Source organism: Chelonia mydas, chromosome 8, assembly GCF_015237465.2.
Source record: "Chelonia mydas isolate rCheMyd1 chromosome 8, rCheMyd1.pri.v2, whole genome shotgun sequence".
NCBI lineage: Eukaryota > Metazoa > Chordata > Testudines > Cheloniidae > Chelonia > Chelonia mydas.
This window is the reverse complement of record NC_057854.1, coordinates 105,135,987-105,155,739: the sequence shown is the minus strand read 5'-3', so window position 1 is coordinate 105,155,739 and position 19,753 is coordinate 105,135,987. Positions and strand designations below refer to the sequence as shown.

The 19,753-nt window shown below is 52.3% G+C and overlaps 1 protein-coding gene across 24 annotated transcripts in view; it reads left to right on the top strand.

The window, feature by feature from the left end:
* The window catches only part of PTPRF (protein tyrosine phosphatase receptor type F), a 615,392-nt gene that overhangs the window by 544,329 nt on the left and 51,310 nt on the right, over window positions 1–19,753 (top strand). For 15 of the 24 annotated variants that reach the window (XM_037906191.2, XM_027823955.3, XM_037906198.2 and 12 more), the window contains 6 exons: window positions 2,525–2,551; window positions 5,464–5,581; window positions 7,837–8,415; window positions 8,962–9,059; window positions 16,260–16,513; window positions 17,246–17,336. In XM_037906191.2, the coding sequence (XP_037762119.1) occupies window positions 2,525–2,551; window positions 5,464–5,581; window positions 7,837–8,415; window positions 8,962–9,059; window positions 16,260–16,513; window positions 17,246–17,336 (1,167 nt within the window). The remainder of the gene's footprint in view (window positions 1–2,524; window positions 2,552–5,463; window positions 5,582–7,836; window positions 8,416–8,961; window positions 9,060–16,259; window positions 16,514–17,245; window positions 17,337–19,753) is intronic. The other 9 variants (XM_027823957.3, XM_043552899.1, XM_043552898.1 and 6 more) reach the window with 1 other exon arrangement.

Genomic DNA, 19,753 nt, shown 5'->3' with positions numbered 1-19,753 from the left:
CCCCATCATTCAGACATGGCCCGGTCTGTGAGAGCACCTCGTGGCTCTGCTAACATTAGCTCTTCTAGAGTCTCTGCGGCTCTCCAGGCCCTTTGCAAACATGCATGGGGCTTTGGGGTGTGAACCCTACCTATCACTGAGGGCTGGGGGTGCGGCACAGAGCGGGGAAGTGACTTTCCCAGGGCCTCACCACAAATCAGCAGCAGAGCTAAGAGAAGAACTCTGATTCCTGACTCTAGTTCCTGTGCGTTAACCACTAGACAATGCTTCCTCTGGGCAGACGCCATAGCTCACGTAACTTAATGCACTGCCTTAGCCAGAGGAACCTTGCCCTGATCTCAGTGGCCATTCCCTCTGTGTGCAGCCTACAAGAACCTAGCTGCCAGCATGTACAGTGGTAGCCTAGCCCTGTGTGAGGTTTAGTGACCGAGATGCCATTGGATGCCTTGCAAGCTCGAGTCTGTTTGTAGCGGTTATCAGAAATCTGTGTGCTGCCTCCCTAGGATGGCAGAGAAGCACTCTCTCCAGGAAACGTTTCGTAGCCTTGCCTGCGGGGAGCTCTTCTTCCTGCCACATGTGCTTTTACCACTTGCCATTCGTTTGTTACACAGTAGGGGGCGTTGATAACATCGGGATTTCTCATCTAAATGTTCAGCAGGTTTGATGCTCTCGTTTCCAGGCTTGCTCAGCCTGCGATTTTGTATGAGCTGGGGGCCTCCTTTGTACTGTGTGTACGTGAGGTGGGGCCACAGCTCAGCTTTGTATGGGCCCGCCCCAGAGTGCCTCAACAACATCATAACGGCCAGACTGGGTCAGACCAATGGTCCAGCTAGCCCAGTCCCCTGTCTACCGGCAGCAGCCAGTGCCAGGTGCCCCAGAGGGAACGAACAGAACAGGGCATCACCCAGGGATCCATCCCCTGTCGCCCATTCCCAGCTCCTGGCAAACAGAGGCTAGGGACACCATCCCTGCCCATCCTGGCTAACAGCCATCGATGGACCTACCCTCCATGAATTTCTCTAGTTGCTTTTTGAACCCCGTTATAGTTGTGGCCTTCACAACATCCTCTGGCAAAGAGTTCCACAGACTGACTGTGTGTTATGTGAAGAAATACTACTTCTTGTTTTAAACCTGATGCCCATTAATTTCATTGGGTGACCCCTAGTCCTTGTGCTATATGGAGGAGTAAATAACATTTCCTTATTCATTTTCTCCCCACCAGTCAAGATTTTATAGATCTCCATCGTATCCCCCCTTAGTCGTTCCTTTTCCAAGCTGAACAGTCCCAATCTTATTAATCTCTCCTCATACAGAAGCTGTTCCAGACCCCTCCTCATTTTTGTTGCCCTTTTCTGAACGTTTTCCAATTCCAACAGATCTTTTTTGAGATGTGGCGACCACATCTGCACGCAGTATTCAAGGTGTGGGCGAACCATGGATTTATATAGAAGCAATATTTTTTTTGTCTTATTATCTCTCCCTTTCTTAATGATTCCCAACATTCTGTTCGCTTTTTTGACGGCCGCTGCACATTGAGCAGATGTTTACAAAGAACTATTCACAATGACTCCAAGATCTTTCTTGAGTGGTAACAGCTAATTTAGATCCCATCAGGTTGTATGCATAGTTGGGATGATGTTTTCCAGTGTGCATTACTTTGCATTTATCAACATTGAATTTCATCAGCCATTTTGTTGTCCAGTAGTTTAGTGAGAACTCTTTGTAACTCTTCGCAATCTGCTTTGGACTTAACTATCTTGAGTAATTTTGTATCGTCTGCAAGTTTTGCCACCTCATTGTTCACCCCCTTCTCCAGATCTGCCTTCTTGCAGATGATGTAGTATCAAAAGCCTTTTGAACGTTGCATCAGCACTTCCTCTACAGTGAACCCCTCCATTATTTACTGTGTTAATAGCACTGGTTTCCAATGAGAGACAATGGCTGGAAAGTCACCATATACAACACTCTGGAGCAGAGAGCAAATCTGTGATTGGCTTCTGGGCCAAAAATCTCTCTTAGTCCCCTGGGTGGTGGCAATAGGGGAAGCCTTAGTGAAGATAGCTCTCTAGGCAGCCATCATTGTCCGGAGCAGATCTAGGTGACCCAGGGAGTGTAACGTTCAGACCTTGTCTATGCCAGTGCTCCCCTGATTGCTAGCACCAGTGGAGCTAGCAGAAAAGGCAAGCTGTAGGCAAGGCTGAAGAGAGGGAGGGACCCAGAGACCCTGTCTGCAGAGTTAGCAAGTGGTCACCTCTCCATCTTTGTGAGAGGGAAGCTGCTTGGCCCTGCTTTGTCTGTGTTTTCTCAGCCCCGCTGCACAGGCTGGCTGCATGTCGGGGATTGCACTGTATCCCATGTCTGGCCTTGGGTACAGCCTGCGCTGAGAGATCCTCTTGTGTGTACGTGTTATAACCCACACCCTGTCCTGCTAACCCAGGCTGTTGTCATTCTCACCCCTTCCTAGAAGTCCTCCCTTAAAATTCTGTCTTCATTTTTCTCTCCTCCTTCCTTTCTCCCCCATCAGTGGAGGGCTGAGGACTCCATCGACCATGTAAGTACCACTCGTGTGTGTTCTAGTTTGGATCAGAGGGGTCTGGCAAATCGATGTATGAATTTTGTAGACATAGTGCTGTCAAAACATCCCTTTCGCTCCCTTAATGAGGTTGGAGAGTTGCACTGTGAAGACTTCCACAAGCAGCAAATCCAGAGAAAATTGGCATTTAGATTGCTGCTAAATGCAGAAAAGCAATTGACATTTTCTATAATCTGTGTTTCCAGCTTGTTGCAATGCAATTTTAGGCAGACTCAAGTGATCGACTCAGGAGGTGCATCCTCCTCTCTGCAGTAGTTGGCTCAGCTAGTTGTATGGTAAAATCAGATATATAATCTTTAAACCTCATTGATCTGAGTCATGAAAAATAACCTGCACGCTCAACCGTGACCTTTGGCTGAAACAGAGACTGTAATAGGAAAACAATCACATTTAAATAGTTAAATCCAGTTTTTCCCAAATAATTTTGAAATATAAATGTGGAGGAACAAACTAGAAAATGACCTTTTTAGAATCAGCAATTCAATTACACACCCCACTGTGGGCTTTCCAGGCCCAGTCCATTTCTCCCGCTGTTTAAACTGAGGAGTTTTGCTAGGAGTGGTTTTGTGATGACAGCCCTATGTTTCCATTGTGCAATCATCTCTTCCTTGATCCATCCTCATCTTACTTCCCCCTCCTCTGCTCCCCATGGTATGCTCTTGCATGAGAATTTCTCTTTGCATGGATTTGGGAGAAGTTAATCCTTTTGGGAGGTTCCGAGTCTGCAGATTCTTTGTGGGGTGGCTCTGTGGGCACCAGTTGTCCTGCACACTTGCTCGCTCTCACAGATGCCGGGTGTGGAGTGGAGAGGTGGAATTTCGCTCATGCTCTGATTTTGATGTCGTTCTTATTGGTGCTTGTTGATTTGTATCTCTGGCTTTGCTGGTTCCACAATGACAATCCAGTGGCTTGGGCGAAGTAAGGCTGGGCAGGCACCTCGCAGGTGGGTCTGGATGGAATCGGGGGCCTGATGCTGCTGGTGTTTGGGAGACCAATTAATGGGAGAGCAGCAATGATTCCAGAACGAACAAACAAAAGATCCTTTGAAAGGCCTTTAAGGAATCCCTGGAAAGTAGACACAAGTCCCAGGAGGCATCCCATCTCCCCACCCCTGCAGCACCAGTCCTCCCCTGGCCCCTTCACACATGATTCACCCTCTCTTGTCACCCTGTCCCATGTTATTCCTTGTGTTTGTTTTCATCTGGTAGTAGTGCATCTCTCGTACCCTGGCCAGTAGCTTTACCGTGGTTGGGTCTGAACAGCTGAGCCTGTGGCATGGCAGAGAGTGGGGTCTGTCCTGCATGGCCCTGCTCAGCTGGGGAGTCAAGTGGGGTTTTGCCTTTCCAGGAACGTCCCTATGTTGTCCATTAGGCAATATGGATGAAAAGTGGGAGAGGCTGTGGGGAGCTCCACAGTGGAAGGTCTGATAGGCTTTGGTGGAGGTAAATCAGTGGCCCCTGTGGAGCAGGGATGCAGAGGGTACGCACCAGAGGCCAGGCTCTGTCCTACAGAGATAATTAGTGTGCACTGGGGTGTCCAGTCCTGTCCCCTGCCCAACGTCACTGCTCGCCGGTTAGCCAGGACAGCTTGAGGGGAGCTCAGCAGGGTGTTACAGCCTTGCCCTGGCCTAGGCAGCTTTCCCTGTCTTCTGGGGGCTATGCTTACCAAGGCAGATCCCATTCGTAACATCAGTGACAGAGAAGTCCTAGGGGTCGTTTTCCTCAGCCTGTCCGCAGAGTCTGTGAACTGCTTGGCTGCCAGTCCCAGGGCCCTTCGCGGGTGGAGCCCCTCAGCTCACACGGAGTCACCTCCGATAGAAAATGGCAGGTGGTCATGCTCGGTTCTTTGATTTCAATGTGCCTAGGGGGCTCATGCCCTCCTGGTGCCCCGGGAAGGGTGAAGCTGGGGGTGGTGCTGCACGGCCGCGAGGCACTCTCAGCAGGAGCTGACACGTTCTGAGCACGTCGTCCTCTCCAAGCCTCAGTTACTTCACTGCTAGCAGGGCCTTTCCTCCACCGCCAGCAGCATAGTGCTTCCGCGGCTGTGCCTTGGGGCAGCTGTTGGGCTGAGCTGGAGTGATCCCAAGTTACTGCCCCCTGGCCAAGCCCACCTCTGAGAACTTGCCCCACGTTGTGTATACATGGACCCTCCCTGGCAGCGATGCTGCAGCGGAGTTTCAGCCTAGGGGGGCCTGAGCAGCAATGTCCTGACAAGCCCGTCTCTTGGAGCGCAGCGGCTCCCCCACCCTAGGTTGTCTCCCAGGAGTTCCCAGCAGGATTCCAGGCACCTTCAAATTCCAAAATCAGCCCCAGTGAGGGTTGCACTGATGTACCCTGAGCTGGCCTTCTGCTTTTGTTGGTGGCTTTGATTTGTTATGATCCACTTGCTGGGTCCTGGCTGTCCCTGAGGGCTTTTCCTAGAATGCATTTTCCAACCAAAACTTCCCGGAAACAGCAGCTGTGGAGGCAAGAGTGGGGACGAGGCTCAGAGGAGTTACTCAGAGCCGGTTAGGGATGGCCCTCATGCCCTCTCAGCCTCTGTTTCTAGGCAAGTTTGCACAGGTCTGGTGACAGCTTTGGATACAGGCACAAAACCCTGAGTGTCAGAGAGGTGACATCTTTGTGAGAGAGGGCGAGTGAGATGTTAGAAATGGAGCCACTGGAATAAATGTCATCATTGTGCCGTAAACGCCGCACGGGCGTGAGGTTAGAGACCTGCAGGGGGTGTGATGCACGCAACGAAACCAGCCATCATCAGTGCGTCTCTGACTGAAACCCTTCAGATGCCGGGCCTCCTTCCTGTATCCCAAGCAGTAACCAGATTTGTTTCTTGTTGCTTATTTTCTGCTCACCTTATGAACGGTCCCGCAGGAAACCATCATAGGAGGCCTTCTACCTGAAACCACCTATTCCGTCACTGTCGCAGCCTATACCACCAAGGGAGATGGGGCACGCAGCAAACCCAAAGTCGTCACTACGACAGGGGCGGGTGAGTGTGTGGTGCTGCTGGGTGGGTTTATGAAATTCCTTGGGACTTGGCACACCTGATACTGCTGAGGGCGCACCTTTGAAAGGAGTGGGCAGGATGGGGAATGTCATGGGGATTTGTACTTCTGCAGTGGGGGCAAAGGATGAGAGTGCAATCTGCATCCCTTACCCACAGGCTTTTCATGTGGATCATTTGTGCAGGGTTCACACACAGCAGGGGTGCAGCTAGGAAATAGACAGACACTGAGTGGGCAAAAGGGAAGAAAAAGCAGGTGCCCTTTAGAAGAGATCTATGAAAACCTTTCACCTTAACGTACCCACTCAGTGCTGGGAGTAGGGAAGGGAAAGCCAGGTCCTAGACACCAGACCTCACCCGACTCTGAAATGAAGTCCTCCTCACACAGCTTTCTGATGCCCTGACACCTGGTTTGGGGCGGTTGGAGGGATTAGCCACGGTGGCTGTAGAACCTCCTGCAACAGCCTTCATTGCGCTGAAGGGTTTTTGAGAGGCAGTTAGAAGTGGATCCAGCCTCTACATGTCACTAGACAAGCCCAGCTTAAACCAACACCTGCTGCTGCAGAAGTGCAGCAAAATGTCATATGCAGTCTCCGGATCCTGCTGAATCCAGCCATAGTTTGTTTCCAAAGTTCTACTGTCTAAACAGACAAGTGTATCCAGTGCTAGTGCCCAGAGGAGCCCAGGCCCTAGTTCAGGGACATCACAAGAACACATCAGGCATTTGGCTTTTCTCTGGAAACATGATGGGAGCAGATTTGGGTGGTTGTTGGGAGAGAGGACCAGCTAGCCGGCATTGCCTAGTCATTCATTTTTGAATCACTAGCCCTGACCTACATGTGGTAGTCCTGCTGATTGGCAGACTAACCCCAGGCATAGTGTTTATTGCTCATTATAATGGGAATGCATTTTGCATGAACTGGAAATCTGAGTTCCAGGAACAGCTCACTCTCCATGCTGCTCCAGATGGCACCAGGATAACTCCAGAGGTCATTTCCATTGTCAGCATCTCTATCCCGCAGGCCTCACCAGGACGTACATTCTGTTGAGTTAACACAGCTGTCCTGCAAACAGGAGAAGCTTCCTAAACATCCCAGTGCTACACAGTAAACTGCAGCAGATTGTCCCACCTCGTGATGCACATTTAAAGATAACGATATGTTGAATCAACTTTGAAAAATCATCTGTCCCTAATTCCTGGCTGCTGTTAGCAATTGTGTTGTGAGTTCGAGTAATGGAGAGAGCAACATTAGCAATGCATATTGAATTAGATGTACTTAAATAGTAACAGAGTCCCCTCCTACAGATTTGTCCAGCTCCTAGGGACCTCAGAAGGGAACAGTGTTATGGGCTTCTGAGGGCAGAACTGGGCCAGAACACCATCAAATACAGTGTCTGGTTTATTACTACCAGGACATTATCCCACTGATTAGGAGTGTTTTCCATATCAGTTGGATTGTATGCAAATCTGATCTGCTTCGGAATGGTGACGCCCTTTGTGTAAGGAGTGAGGAATCCAGGTATTAAATCCTCAATTCCAAACTAACGGTTCTTAGCCTGTGAAGGCAGCAGCCCTTCGCTTGTGCAGCATGAGCAGAATTTCAGTGGCTTGACTGTTGCTGCTCCCCAGTCACATCGACATTCACATCATGATTTGGTTCATCAGCTAAAGCAAAATATATTCTGATTGCTAACAGCCCACTCCGCACCACTTACAGCCTCTGCAGATGGTAAAATTACAAGGTTTGGGGGTGACATTTTTCCGCATCCAGATAGATCAGGATGCTGGGTATGGGGTTTTGGGCATCTGTGGCAACACAGTGCCTCAGGGTCCAGGTTTTTCTGGTGCTGTGGCACTCGTCTGCAGAGAGGGTATCGTTTGGAGAGGTCCACATAATCCAGAATGATCTGTGAGACAGATATGGGTTTTGAGGTGCAATTAAGCCATTGTACGTCTGGGTCTGGATTTTTATGTTGTAATGTCAGCTGCTGCATTCATTGCCCATTTAGACAGTAAAATTTGGGGAATCTGAACCCAGAATTTGCTGGATCCAGCTTTTATCAGCACTTGGATTTGAGTCCATCTGTGTCTATCCATCTAGGTTGTATGCTGCACTCACCACTATGTTATCTGAGCACAAAGTTACACCAATCCTGGACCCAGTAGGTCTGAGTTTTCTCTCCTCTCTTTCCGGCAGCAGGATGGGTTTGTGGGTGGTCACAGTGTCTTTCTGTTCCAGTCCCAGGCAAGCCCACCATGATGATTAGCACAACAGCCATGAACACCGCTCTCATCCAGTGGCACCCCCCCAAGGAGATGGTCGGGGAGCTGCTGGGGTACCGGCTGCAGTACAAACGCACCGACGAGGAGAAGATGAACATCATGGACTTCGGGAAAAACGACCATCACTACACTGTGACCAGGCTGCACAAAGGTGCCACCTACATCTTCAAGCTGTCTGCCAAGAACAGAGCCGGTCCAGGGGAGGAGTTCGAGAAGGAGATCACCACAACAGAGGACTTGCCCAGTGGCTTCCCGCAGAACCTGCGTGTGGTTGGGCTCACCACCTCCACCACAGAGGTGGCCTGGGACCCCCCAGTGCTGGCAGAGCGAAATGGGCGAATTACCAACTACACGGTTATGTACAGAGACATCAACAGCCAGCAGGAGCTGACCAACGTCACCAAGGATACGAGCATCATGCTGACCAACCTCAGACCTGACACCACCTATGACATCAAAGTGAGGGCCAGCACCAGCAAGGGGGTGGGGCCGCTCAGCCCTAGCATCCAGTCCCGGACCATGCCTGTTGAGCAAGGTAACAAGCCTTACAGTCCAGCCTCATCTCCAGCCGGTGACCCTCCCTTTGGTGTGGCAGGCTGGATTCCCCTTGGCTCTGGCTAATGAGGCTGTACGTCGTCTGGTTTCCTCTAGTAAAACTGGCTCGGCACAGGGAGCCTCGCTGAAGGCTTCCCTCACATTGCCTGTTACTAGGAGGAGGATTTTTGGTGGGAACATAATTGCCTCTGTCACTTCACACGCACACTCCCATTGCATCTGTACATGAAAGGGTCTCTGCTGGCTCTGGTATAGACTGCAGGGTCCAGCTCCTGAGAGCTGCTGGTTTTTGATCCTGGCAAAGGGCCAAGAGAGTTGTCGGGGGGAGAGGAAAGCTACAGTTCAGTCTAGAGCTGCCGTTCTCTGATGTTGGAGAATGTAGTCACCATCAGAAACTCGGCTGGGGGAAAGGCTGCTGCGCTCCTCTGCTTGTCTCCTTTCCTGCTGCCGCTGAGTTCAGTACCCCGTGCTGCTGAGTTCCTGCTGGGCCGTGCAGGCAACTCACAGGTGTTGTTTTTAATTTCAGTGTTTGCTAAAAACTTCCGTGTCAACGCCGTGATGAAAACGTCAGTGTTGCTGAGCTGGGAAGTGCCTGATTCCTACAAGTCGGTGGTGCCTTTCAAGGTAAGGACCAACTGCACGGGCTGCCCCCATGGGAGGGTAGCAGCACCTCTACTGACGGCCTGTCACATGGCAGCGCCAGGCTGCCAGGCAAACGGTTGGCTGAGCAAGGTCCCATTGCTCATCATCTCGGGGGTGGTTCTGCGGAGGCCTCCGAGCACAGAAATAAGGAACTGCTGATGCTTTGGAAAGCAAAGATACTAAGCCAGAGGTGCTGCTGGTTTCTCACCCTCCTTCCTGGCATCCTGCAGCTGCTTGGTTTACTCCTGCCTTCCTGGTCTCTGGCAGGGTTGCAGGCCAGAGCCATGCCAGTGAAGGGGGTCAGCAGTGTTGAGTCAAACAATGAAAATGATTGCTCTGAGGCCAGCAGGAAAAGCCAAATGGGACAGGCCTGTGTCATGTGCTAAGTCAAGGGGGCGTGTGCCATGTTAGGTCATGTTCTTTAGAATGTGCGTAAGTGCTGGGAGGTTCCTTCTAGATAGGTCATTAGGTGGCCCTAGAGGGTTGCTAATAGTGACAGGCCCAGGTTGCAGACACTGAGCGAGCTCACCATCCAGCTATAGACCTGAGCAGAGGAACATTTACTCCAGGTGCTAAGCCTCCACCCTTCCCTGGTGTGGGCCCACTGGTTCCTTTCCACGGTATATTCTCCAAAGCATCCCCCTGCTCTGCTCTTACCACCTGGGGAAGAGGGAGACTTGTGCAGTCCTCCCAAGGCTGTTATTAATACCTCTCCCCTGCTCAGCTTTGGTAGGGGCTTATACAGTCTGCCAGTGCCAGCCCCACTAGGTGTCTGGAATCTGGCTGGACAAAGATCCCACTTCCAGCTGGCCAGGACAGCCCCCTGGCAATGCCTGCGTGAGGCGCTCCTGTTCTCAGTGTCCTAGCAGGCTCTGCATTTGTTTGTAATCCAGGCTGGCCCTGCGGCACAGCAGAGCTGGTGATGTCTGACAGCTTTGTGCCCTCAGAGAGGGGGAGAGGGAGATGCTCTCTGGACATAAGGGGAAATCCCAAGGCTGCAGAGCGTCCATGAGACAGCTGGAAATGTGATCTCATCACAGGACCTGAACAAGGCAGAACAGCCTGAAAACCAGGCAGCAACTCGACCTTAGAGTGGCTCCCTTTGCCCCGGCCCTGGCTAACCAGATCGCCTGCTCACCACAGAGCTATCAGAGCAGGGGCACAATCCCGAGCGGTGGTTCCATTTTAGCAGTACATAGTCCCCTCTCTGACAGCTACCTGGGCAGACCCTGCACAAATGGCTGCTGCTCTCACTTGTCTGGCCCAGCGCTGGGTGTTATATCAGCCTCCGGGCCCACAATGGCTTATTCACATGGGCCCAAGCTGCCTGTGTCCCTTCAACAGCCCCAGCCGGGTGTAGGGCGCAGCCGAGGCACGCAGGGTGGGGGATTTCTGCAGAGGTGGCCCAGACTGTGGGGGGAGAATCTTGCAGACAGAAGCACTGTATCTCTGCTCAGAGTTTGCTGTGCCGAAGGGCGCTGATGGGCATGCAGGCTGACTCGCTGAACCCGTACAGAGGTGATCACTAACACTTCTGGGCATTGCGCCACCTTGAATTCTGAAACGGGAGTTCTCTGTGCCCCCCCATCGCTGTAGTGCTGGAGCAGCTCACAAGCACTGATGAATTTACATCCACCCACCCCCAAGAGGCAGGAAAACATTACCCCCATTTCACAGATGGGCACTAGGCCCAGAGACACACAGGGAGCCTGAGTAGAGCCAGAGACGAAACCCCAGTCTCTTGAGTCTGAGTCCAGAGCTTCCTTCTCCACAACCTGAACATCTCCCTGCCTAGCAGTGAAATCAAGGTCACCAGTTTCCTGTGGTGAGAGTGAACGTGTCTCCAAGGGGAGTTCTGTGCTCACCTGTGTGTGGGCAGGGGGTGCGGTGCAAGGTGCATTGCCCATCCATGCTGCATGTGTAGGAAGCGTATGGAATGGATGAGTTGAACGCCGAGGGATATGACACACCACAGGGCAGTCTCTCCACAGCAAGTGGGAGAAGCGTCTGGAATGGCTGCCTGTGTTTGTGTATCTCTCCCCTGCTTGCTGCTAATCACGCCCCATTTCAATCCTGCCTCTCAGTTAGAACGCTGAGTCGGAATCACTTTGAATTTGCAGAGTTTAGCTGGAAAGAGACAGGGAATCAGAGAGGGCATGGCACTCACAGCTTCCCAGGGGCCAGCCATGTTTGGACAGACAGGAGTCTCATTGGGACGGAGGGAATAGCCCAGCTCCCAGTTTGTGCAGTGCGTTGAATGGCCAGTTTGGTTTCCTTATTCTAGTCACAGTGGTTTCCCTCCTAGTGCTCTGGGTGGGGTGCTGCAACTTGTGGGGGTGGGTAGAGCAGGTCAGGTGCCAGAAGGAATAGTGCTGATGCCTTGTCTCTGCCTTGTAGCCAAACACGAGCAGTGATTCATTCCGTGTCTGCCCCTGCTGTGACCCAGGAGCAGGTGGTGTTAGTTACCTGTCAGCTGAGAGCAACCATGCACACGGGAGGGTGGTTAAAGATATTTCTCCAGTAGTATCTTTCTTCTGTTAATACTCCCAGAAATGCAGGTGCATGTGGGCTTAGAGGAACAGCCCCTGGGCTTTGACTGCACTGATAGAAGTCTCAACCTTCAGGAGTTTGTTTTACAAACAAGGTTCACCTCTTTACTCTCTGCTTAATGCAGGCACATGAGAGGCAGAGGACAGAGCCTAATAACCACAGCAGATAAATCTCCCTGGGAACAATTAGTATTATCTGCACTTGATAAACAGTCTCACACTAAATCTACATCCCAAAGGGTGTCACATTCCATGTTAACCGATTTAATTAATAGGGATTTTGTTCTGATTGTGAGTACTGGCACAACCTTGTGGGGTTTTTTTTTTGGGTGGAGGGGTGAATTGGAGACCTCTGGAATTTTCACTCCTCTCAAATAAGTAAAGCAGGTGTCAGTTCTCTTCAGGGAACTTCACAGCTTCATCTGGGCCCGGGATAAACTCCCTGAAAAGAGCTGCCTGGCTTTGGTGGGGTATTTTACAGGAGATGTTCCATTCCAGCCCTCCTGGCCATACGCCTTGGACACTGTTCTTAGGTCCCAGGGATTTTCCTCCTTGCATATTTTCCAAGTAAAGGTGAAATTTGACAATTGCTGGATTCTCACCATTTTGAGCTAGGAGCTGGTTTGGGCACTTCCGGTGCTTTCACGTCAAGTGTAAGGCCAGCCTTGGTGGTGGTTTTTTCATTTCCTTGACACACCTGCCTGGCCTTGCCTAGGACAGAGGCTGTGTGGGTTGTGGGCAGTATTGTTAGGTATTTTACAGGGGAGAATAAGATTCTAACTCCCTGCCAAAGTGCAGAATTTGCTGTGTCTGCGCCATCCAAGACGGATGCTATCCAGCCTCTATTTGAAGGAGCTTCCAGGACGCCGAGGCGTCTGTTCCATTGTCCTACTGCTTGGACAGTCAGGAAGGTTTTCCTGAGATTCCCTCTCAAGCTGCTCTGTTTCAGTCGTTGCATGAGTCAGTTCAGCACATTTTCAGGTGAGCTTAGAAACAGCCACCCGAGTGGCAGCTAGCCTCCACTGCGTTAACCAAGACTCCAGCCTTCAGCAAGGGCATTCGGGCCCACCTAGCTTTGCAAGCCTGTCTCTGTGAGCTAGGGCAGCTCTAACAGGGATTTTATAGCAGGCCAGGCGTGGGTCAGCCCAGTGTTCAGCCGTTTAAAGCCCTATGGCCACATTTCACTGCTGACTAAAGTAGGTGTCACTGAGCCGTTCTGCAACTTCTGGCTGGTAAGCTAGCTTCAGGCCCCTGGGCTCCCACGCAGCAGTGACTTTATCCCTGTGCCCTTACATCATCGTATGGCTCCTGGAGAGGCACTGACTAATGGTGCAGAGCGTTGGAGAAGGTAATGCAGATTGGCAGGTAAAGGAACACAGAACCGTTATGGGGAGAGGGGCTGGGAGCGCTGTTCCGTTGTCCTTGGGCACACGTGTCTGGGCAAGGCAATGAACGTCATCTTCGGATGTCAGCAGGAGACCATGCAATGCAAGTTTTTGTAGCTTTTCAACCAAACCCAGAGCAAGCAAGGAGACTCTGGCTGAAAGCCCCAGACTGTCCATCCAGTCTGCAGCACTCGTGGGCCTTCCTGCCCCCGCCCCCAGGGAAACACCGCACGCTTGTTCCTGTTCCTGGAGCTGCCACGTTTCTGCACCAGCAGAGATGGCTGGTTGCTGACTCAGCAGACCGCGATGTCGCTCAGAAAGGACGGACGCAGGCTTGACTTGGTGGCGAAAGCGCGGCCAGGTTCATTGTCAGCAAAGCTCGGTGTCAGTGCCCAGCTCGCTGGGTACCGGCACGCTAACACGTGTACGCCTGTGATGAGGTGTCCCATAGGCCAATACAAAGCTGCCTCTCCTCTTATACAGCGATACAAACAAGTTACGTGCTACTCTCCAGATGTTACTAGTTACCGTCCTTGTGCCTCACACCTAATAGTTCAGATAAAACCTCCTCATCCATTATCCTGACCTCGCCTCCGGATCTTACACGGGGTCCCACCCCGCCCTCTGAGGAGAGCATTAGGTGGTTACTTGAGAGGTCTGCGTCTTCTGTGTTTGCTTGGTCAGCTGATTCCTAGTGTTACTACTCTAACAATGCCCACTTTGGTTCACAGCTGACCTTGGCTCATACTTTTAACCATGCCTAGGGCTCCAGCAAGGCCTATAACCTTCACACATGTGCATTTTATAGACAATATGCCTTCCTAAAGCACATGTGGAAGCCCTTTGGAATCACTTAGTTGTGGGAGACTGTGTGATGGGAGATCCCACCTGCAGAGTCTGGGATGGGGAGCAGAGTTAGAGCTGGGTTTGTGTGACCTTCGTGTTTCAACTTTGTTCTTGTTTGAGTCTGAGCAGGTTTCCTGAGCTGAGGCAGGGAGTCAGGTAGGAATCTGCCTGCAGCCCAGCCCTGTTCTTGTCTGGAATATGTTGCCCACTGCTGCAATGTTCTGTTAGTGTCTGAAGGAGTTGATGCAAGGATAGACTGCAGAGCTGTAAAATAACCAGCTGTTTCTTCTCGCTTGGCTGAGTCTGGTGTGACTGAGCAGGAGGAAACCTGCCAATTACACATCTGAGATTCCAGAGGCTTTAAGAGGCATTTCTGGGTCTGGATTCTTTGCACTCACTCTAGCGCCTGTCTGATGTGTCTCTCTGCAGAGACGGGGATTAAAGCCTCAGAAGAAATAGTCTCACAGGAGTCACAGCAGAGAACACTCCCTCTGCATCGCCTCTGGACTGGGGAGCCAGCAGGGCTCTCATCGCTGCAGGCATCCTTGTTAATTTAGCAGCGGGGGCCCATCCCTAAAGCTTTTTGCCTATTACAAGTCAATGAGAACGTTGATCGTATCTGTCCCTCTCCTACTGAATCCTCCCCTTTTGCTCGGTTCCCAGCTGACCATCTCCTCTGGGATGCTGGAGAAGAGTCTGTATGTGAATGGACCAACCTCAGCAGAGTGCAGTGGCCAAAGCCTTCTGGCCCGTGGCTACTTGGATAACCCAGAGCAGCACTGTACGCCTCACTCTACTCCCTGTGCCTGGCTGCCCCTTGGGGTTCTGCAGGGCCTGCTGCTCCACTTCTCTCTGGAGAGGCTAGCTCCCCTGAGGAGTTAATGAGTGGCACCTGCCCCAATGAGACAGTAGCTTCTTCAGGGCTCTGCTGGCTGCTTGCAGTGTGGGCTGGCAGAAGTGTCCCACCTCCCTCTTGTGCTGCTTCGCCAGGCTCAGCTGCACCCAGAGGGGAGAAAGATTGCTGGGTCCCTTCTCTGGAGAGCCCAAAAGCAGAGCATGTTTGTTGGCGTGAGCCAGCTGTCTCCACGTGGGTGCTCTAGGCTCACCCCCTCCCTGGTTCTTGACAGCAGCTCTCAGTATATGGTATCTTCAGAGCGCTTTATGCGCGTTAATTGCTCAAGCAGCCTCCACTAGATTCAGGAACACCCCACAGAGTGCTGGGGATTGCCTAGCAGAAAGGAGCCGGCCTTCTGCTGCAGCCGAAGGTAGCTTCAGGCCCTCCAGTCCTCTCACCAGCACCGCCTGTGGGGGGGGGGGTTGCTTGTGTTTCTGACCCTGCCACGCGTTGTTGTTACAGCTGGGGTGGGGAGGTGTCCCCGTGCCTCTGGCTCTTCCACTGAGAGTTTGAACCAGGGCTCAGATCCAGATTTTCAGCCTGAAACCAACGGAGCCCAGCAGGTGCCGCTCTGCTCATGCAGAACAGCAGCTGGAGCAAATTCATACTGAGCATGTGGGGCAGCAGCAACCAGCAAGGAGAGCCCACCGCACCACGCGTCCAGGAGAGCAGCTCTCGGTCAGCCAACTAGGGTGGGTTGAGAAGGCAGCCACAGGGGCCTGGTTTCTTGTTTCCTCGTGATACCACGTGGCAGTGCCCTGCTCCATGCCAACAGGAGAGTGCTCTATGCTAATGTCATGTCCCCATTCTCTCCAGCAGTGATGCTGGGTGCAGTTCTTTGGAAGCCCACCCCAGGCAGAGGTAAGGTTTGAGCCCCAAGCGCTGTGCTTGGATTGCAGCGCGCCAGCAGCCATTGTGCTGGTGCCCTGGTGTCACACCAGAGAGGTCGTGCTTGTGGATGTGTGAGATGCGTTACTGATTGGTCAGAGGCATTATTCTAGGAAACAAATGATCCCTGTAGTTCCCTTTCTGGGAAGGGGCAGTTCTGCGTTAACCTTTGAGCCTGCGTTTACTGTTAGATTAGGGATGAAACCACTTTAGAGCAAATGGGATTTTATGCCAAAAGTCCATTGTATGTCATGTCCCCACAAGGAAACAAAGACCCATTAATATAAACCCATCTGTATGGTCGTCCTGCCTATGCGCTGAAGGGGGGGGCATCGCCAGGGACGCGTCTGGTGGAGTCTTTGCAGTTTAGGGTTCTAACCACCCAGCTGGTGTTCGAGATGCCGCACTGTGGCTGTAAGGAGCAGTGAGTGCTGCTCTGCCGGCCGCTGTGGGTTACTCTGCCGGACCTCAAGCTGTCTGGCTCTTTATGGAATGCACAGGATGGGAACCACCTGAGGTAGGGCCCAGAGCCAGATTATCAGCTCTAATGCTGCCTTCTGTTCTGAGCATGTTTTGTCAGCAGCTGCCCTGCTGCATGATGTGTCCTTTCCTGTTTCAGATCCTGTACAACAGCCAGAGTGTGGAGGTGGACGGCCATTCGATGAAGAAGCTCATAAGTGACCTTCAGCCGGATACAGAGTATTCCTTTGTGCTAATGAACCGCGGCAGCAGCGCTGGTGGGCTCCAGCACCGGGTATCTATCCACACGGCTCCTGATGTCTTGCAGAACAAACCCATCTCCACAAACAAATACATGCAGGAAGGAAAGTTCACCCTCACCCTTCCCAAAGTCCACACCTCAGCGCCGGTTAGGTAGGTGCTCCCTGCTAATGGACCAGAGGGCAAGGGGAGGTAGGAGGCTGGATTGTTCTCTTTATGTACCCACTGAGTCTCACCCATTGATTCGGTAACATTGTGGGATGAATGCCAGAGCAGCCCGCAAATGCTGGAGCCAGGTTTTCCCTCACCACATGACAGCGTATTGCTGGCATGTTCTGAGCTGATGTTTTTGTGAGATAGGGCAACACAGCTCCCCATCCCTTCTAGGGGCGGGACTGAGACCCTCCCGGTAAAGCCAGCTGAGGGGCCGGAGGTGCTTCCTCTGCCACTGTGCAACAGCTTTTGAATAAATTGTATCTTTAAAGCCTCCAGGAGATTAAAACACGCCAGTTCATAGAAGTCTCATTTGTAACTGTGATAGCCTCGTGCTGAAACCCAATTCCCCCAGGGCTCCTGCTACAGCCAGTTTATATAAATGTCCTTACCCCAGCTCCTGCTACCATCCTCTAGCGCGTGGTCTGTGTATCTTCATTAACCTAATGATCGCTAGCAGGGAGTGTTCCGATGCTCAGCACAGCAGGAAAACTGGCCTCTGACTCAGTGAAGCTTTTTGCCCATTACAGAAGGGGAGAAAGAGGAGATTTGGGGAAGGGGTTTTGATGGGAGGCATCTTGAACCTGTTTCTAGTCAATCGCCTGCTAAAGAAATGTCCTGATATCTCCTGCTAGCACCAGCCACCTCCCCTGACCCCTCTTTCCTCCCCAGGTGGTACTATATTGTGGTTGTGCCAGTAGATCAAACCACCAGCAGCCGCACGGCCCGGTGGCGGACGCCTGATGAGATGGAGCTGGACCAGGTAGGAGTCAATGAGACCTGGTTTAAGTATGATCTTCTAAGGCTTCCTTTTGTGCTTCGCCCACGCTGCCTGGGCCCTGGGAAAGGTGGCTTAGTGCTCCGGCTTGTGTGAGGTAGGGGGCACAGCCAGGCCTGCCAGGGGACAGGATTGCAGAGAAGCCCCCAGAGCTCACCTTTTCCTTCCTGCCTGTGCAGGGTCCGATAACAATCCTCATGCTTGGCGCTCCCACAGCCTGCCCAAGGGTTTGATTCCTAACGATGATCCTTCGCCTTCTAGATTCTTCCCTGGGAGACTCCCTCAGCCCTTTGCAAACACTGAGTCAGACCCCAGCATTAGGCAGGAGAGTAGTACCGTCCCCATTTTACAAGTGGGGAAGCTGAGAAGCCAGATCATTTACCCAGGGTGTCTCCGAATGTCAGGTACAGAGCTAAAACTCAGCACCCAAAACTCTCAACCCCCCATCCAGTGCCCTAGCCCCTTCCACGTTGCACTGTCAAAATGCTTTTCATGGTTTAACTGTCACAGCTCCCTGTCTGTCTTCGGAGTAGGATTTGAATGATGCGCAGTAAATATGGCCCAGGGGCCACACATTGAACGAGGAGAAAACAAAATATTGAACAGCTGATCATTGCTTCCGGTGCGCTGAATGAGGCAGGGTCCTGTGGACAGCATAGTGTGTGATCGTGTAATTCAAAACTCTCTCATAATGCATAGGCACCAGGGGGCCGACTGAAAGCTGCATGGGCAACGTGCATTCTGGCCTTTCCTGCATTAGAGTGCTTGACTTCGCTCACAGAGCCGCACGCTCTCGCTGCAGCCCAGAGTTAGACACAGGCCGGTCTGTATCCTCCATACTCGGACTTCCAGCAGTGTGGGCTAATACAGCCGAAGAGGAGGCAGTGCAGCACGGGGGCTCGTGGTGGCCGTAACAGGGTGGTTCTGAAGCACGCAGAGCTTTGGTTTTTTCAGTAGACACTAGAAGGGGCTTTCACTGATGCCAGCCCCTTGTGCACGAGCCCAAGTCTGCACTGCTGCATGGTGAACGGGCAGCGAGGTCCTGCGGTGGTGCCAAACAAGCACAGAGCAGGCGCGGCCTGGTGTCACCCTCGGCTGAAAGGGACTGACGGGTGACAATGGGCAGCAAATGGCTGCGGTGCAGACGTGCTGGCTGTAATTCCCCACCCCTGCAGCTCTCATTCGTCCCTGCCTTGTGCAAACATCACAGTCCACTGGTGTTCTCCTGCTCCCCATGGTTCCCAGGGTATTAGTGAGCCTCCCTGGCTCACTGCAACAGGGGCCCAGCTGCCAAGGGGGAGAGGCTGGGGCGCTTTGACGGCCTGCCAGCACCTCTGCGTAAATACCCGTGTTTCCAGCCCCAGGTCACTCTCGGGCCCTGTCTGCTCTGACAATGCAGCAGTGACACGTTGGGCTGTGAAATGTATTTCATGCCTCCTCCTCCATTTGAAATTAAAATGTCTGTTCGGAGCCTGGCATTCATTTTTATTCACTAGAAAAACTTCTTCAGACACCGGAGAGTCGTCCTCAGCGGCGTAATTGAATGTTGGGGTGTTTATGCCTTTTTCAGGAATTTGTGGCTAACTATGAAATTTGCCATTTTTGCTCTGAGCATCCCATGAAATCTGCTGTGGCCACACGCAGCCCTGCCGGCAGCCCAGCACAGGGAAATAGCGGAGCTCAGACAGGGGAGAGACGCACAAATGTCACTTCTTTTTCTCTACAGCAGCTGCGACTGCAGTTCACACCCACTGTCTGTGCAGAGCCAAGCGGCTCTCTATGCCAACAGAGAGCACAGACCGTGGCCTGCTTCCCTTGCAGCCAGCTGGAATCCATTAACCCAGGGCTCCTGGGGTCCAAGCAATGCCCCTCCCGTGAAGTAGCAGCATGAGAGTCACAGCGACCGAGTCCCCAGGCCCAGACCTCTTGCTGACGCCAGCCTAGGTGCGAAGGCGCTCGCAGCAGATCCCACGGCGATGGGGGCCCCAGCAATGCCTTCAACGGCTGCAGCTTCAGTCACACCCCCTAGCCCCCCAGTTGCTTTGCTGCATGTTAACTGTACTCAGCCAGGAGCCTCTCCTCCCCTTCCCCAGCCCAGCCTCATCCCTTGACCTCAGCCTGTTGTTATGGAAATGAGCATGAGGTTGCCAATCCAGCCCTCTGACTTGAGGAGTGGGAGGGTCTGCCGGGGGTCAATGAAATGGGAGTTAGTGAAATAAGTTTCAGAGTAGCAGCCGTGTTAGTCTGTATTTGCAAAAAGAAAAGGAGGACTTGTGGGCCCTTAGAGACTAATGCATCCGATGAAGTGAGCTGTAGCTTACGAAAGCTTATGCTCAAATAAATTGGTTAGTCTCTAAGGTGCCACAAGTCCTCCTTTTCTTTTAGTGAAATAAGTGGGGAGG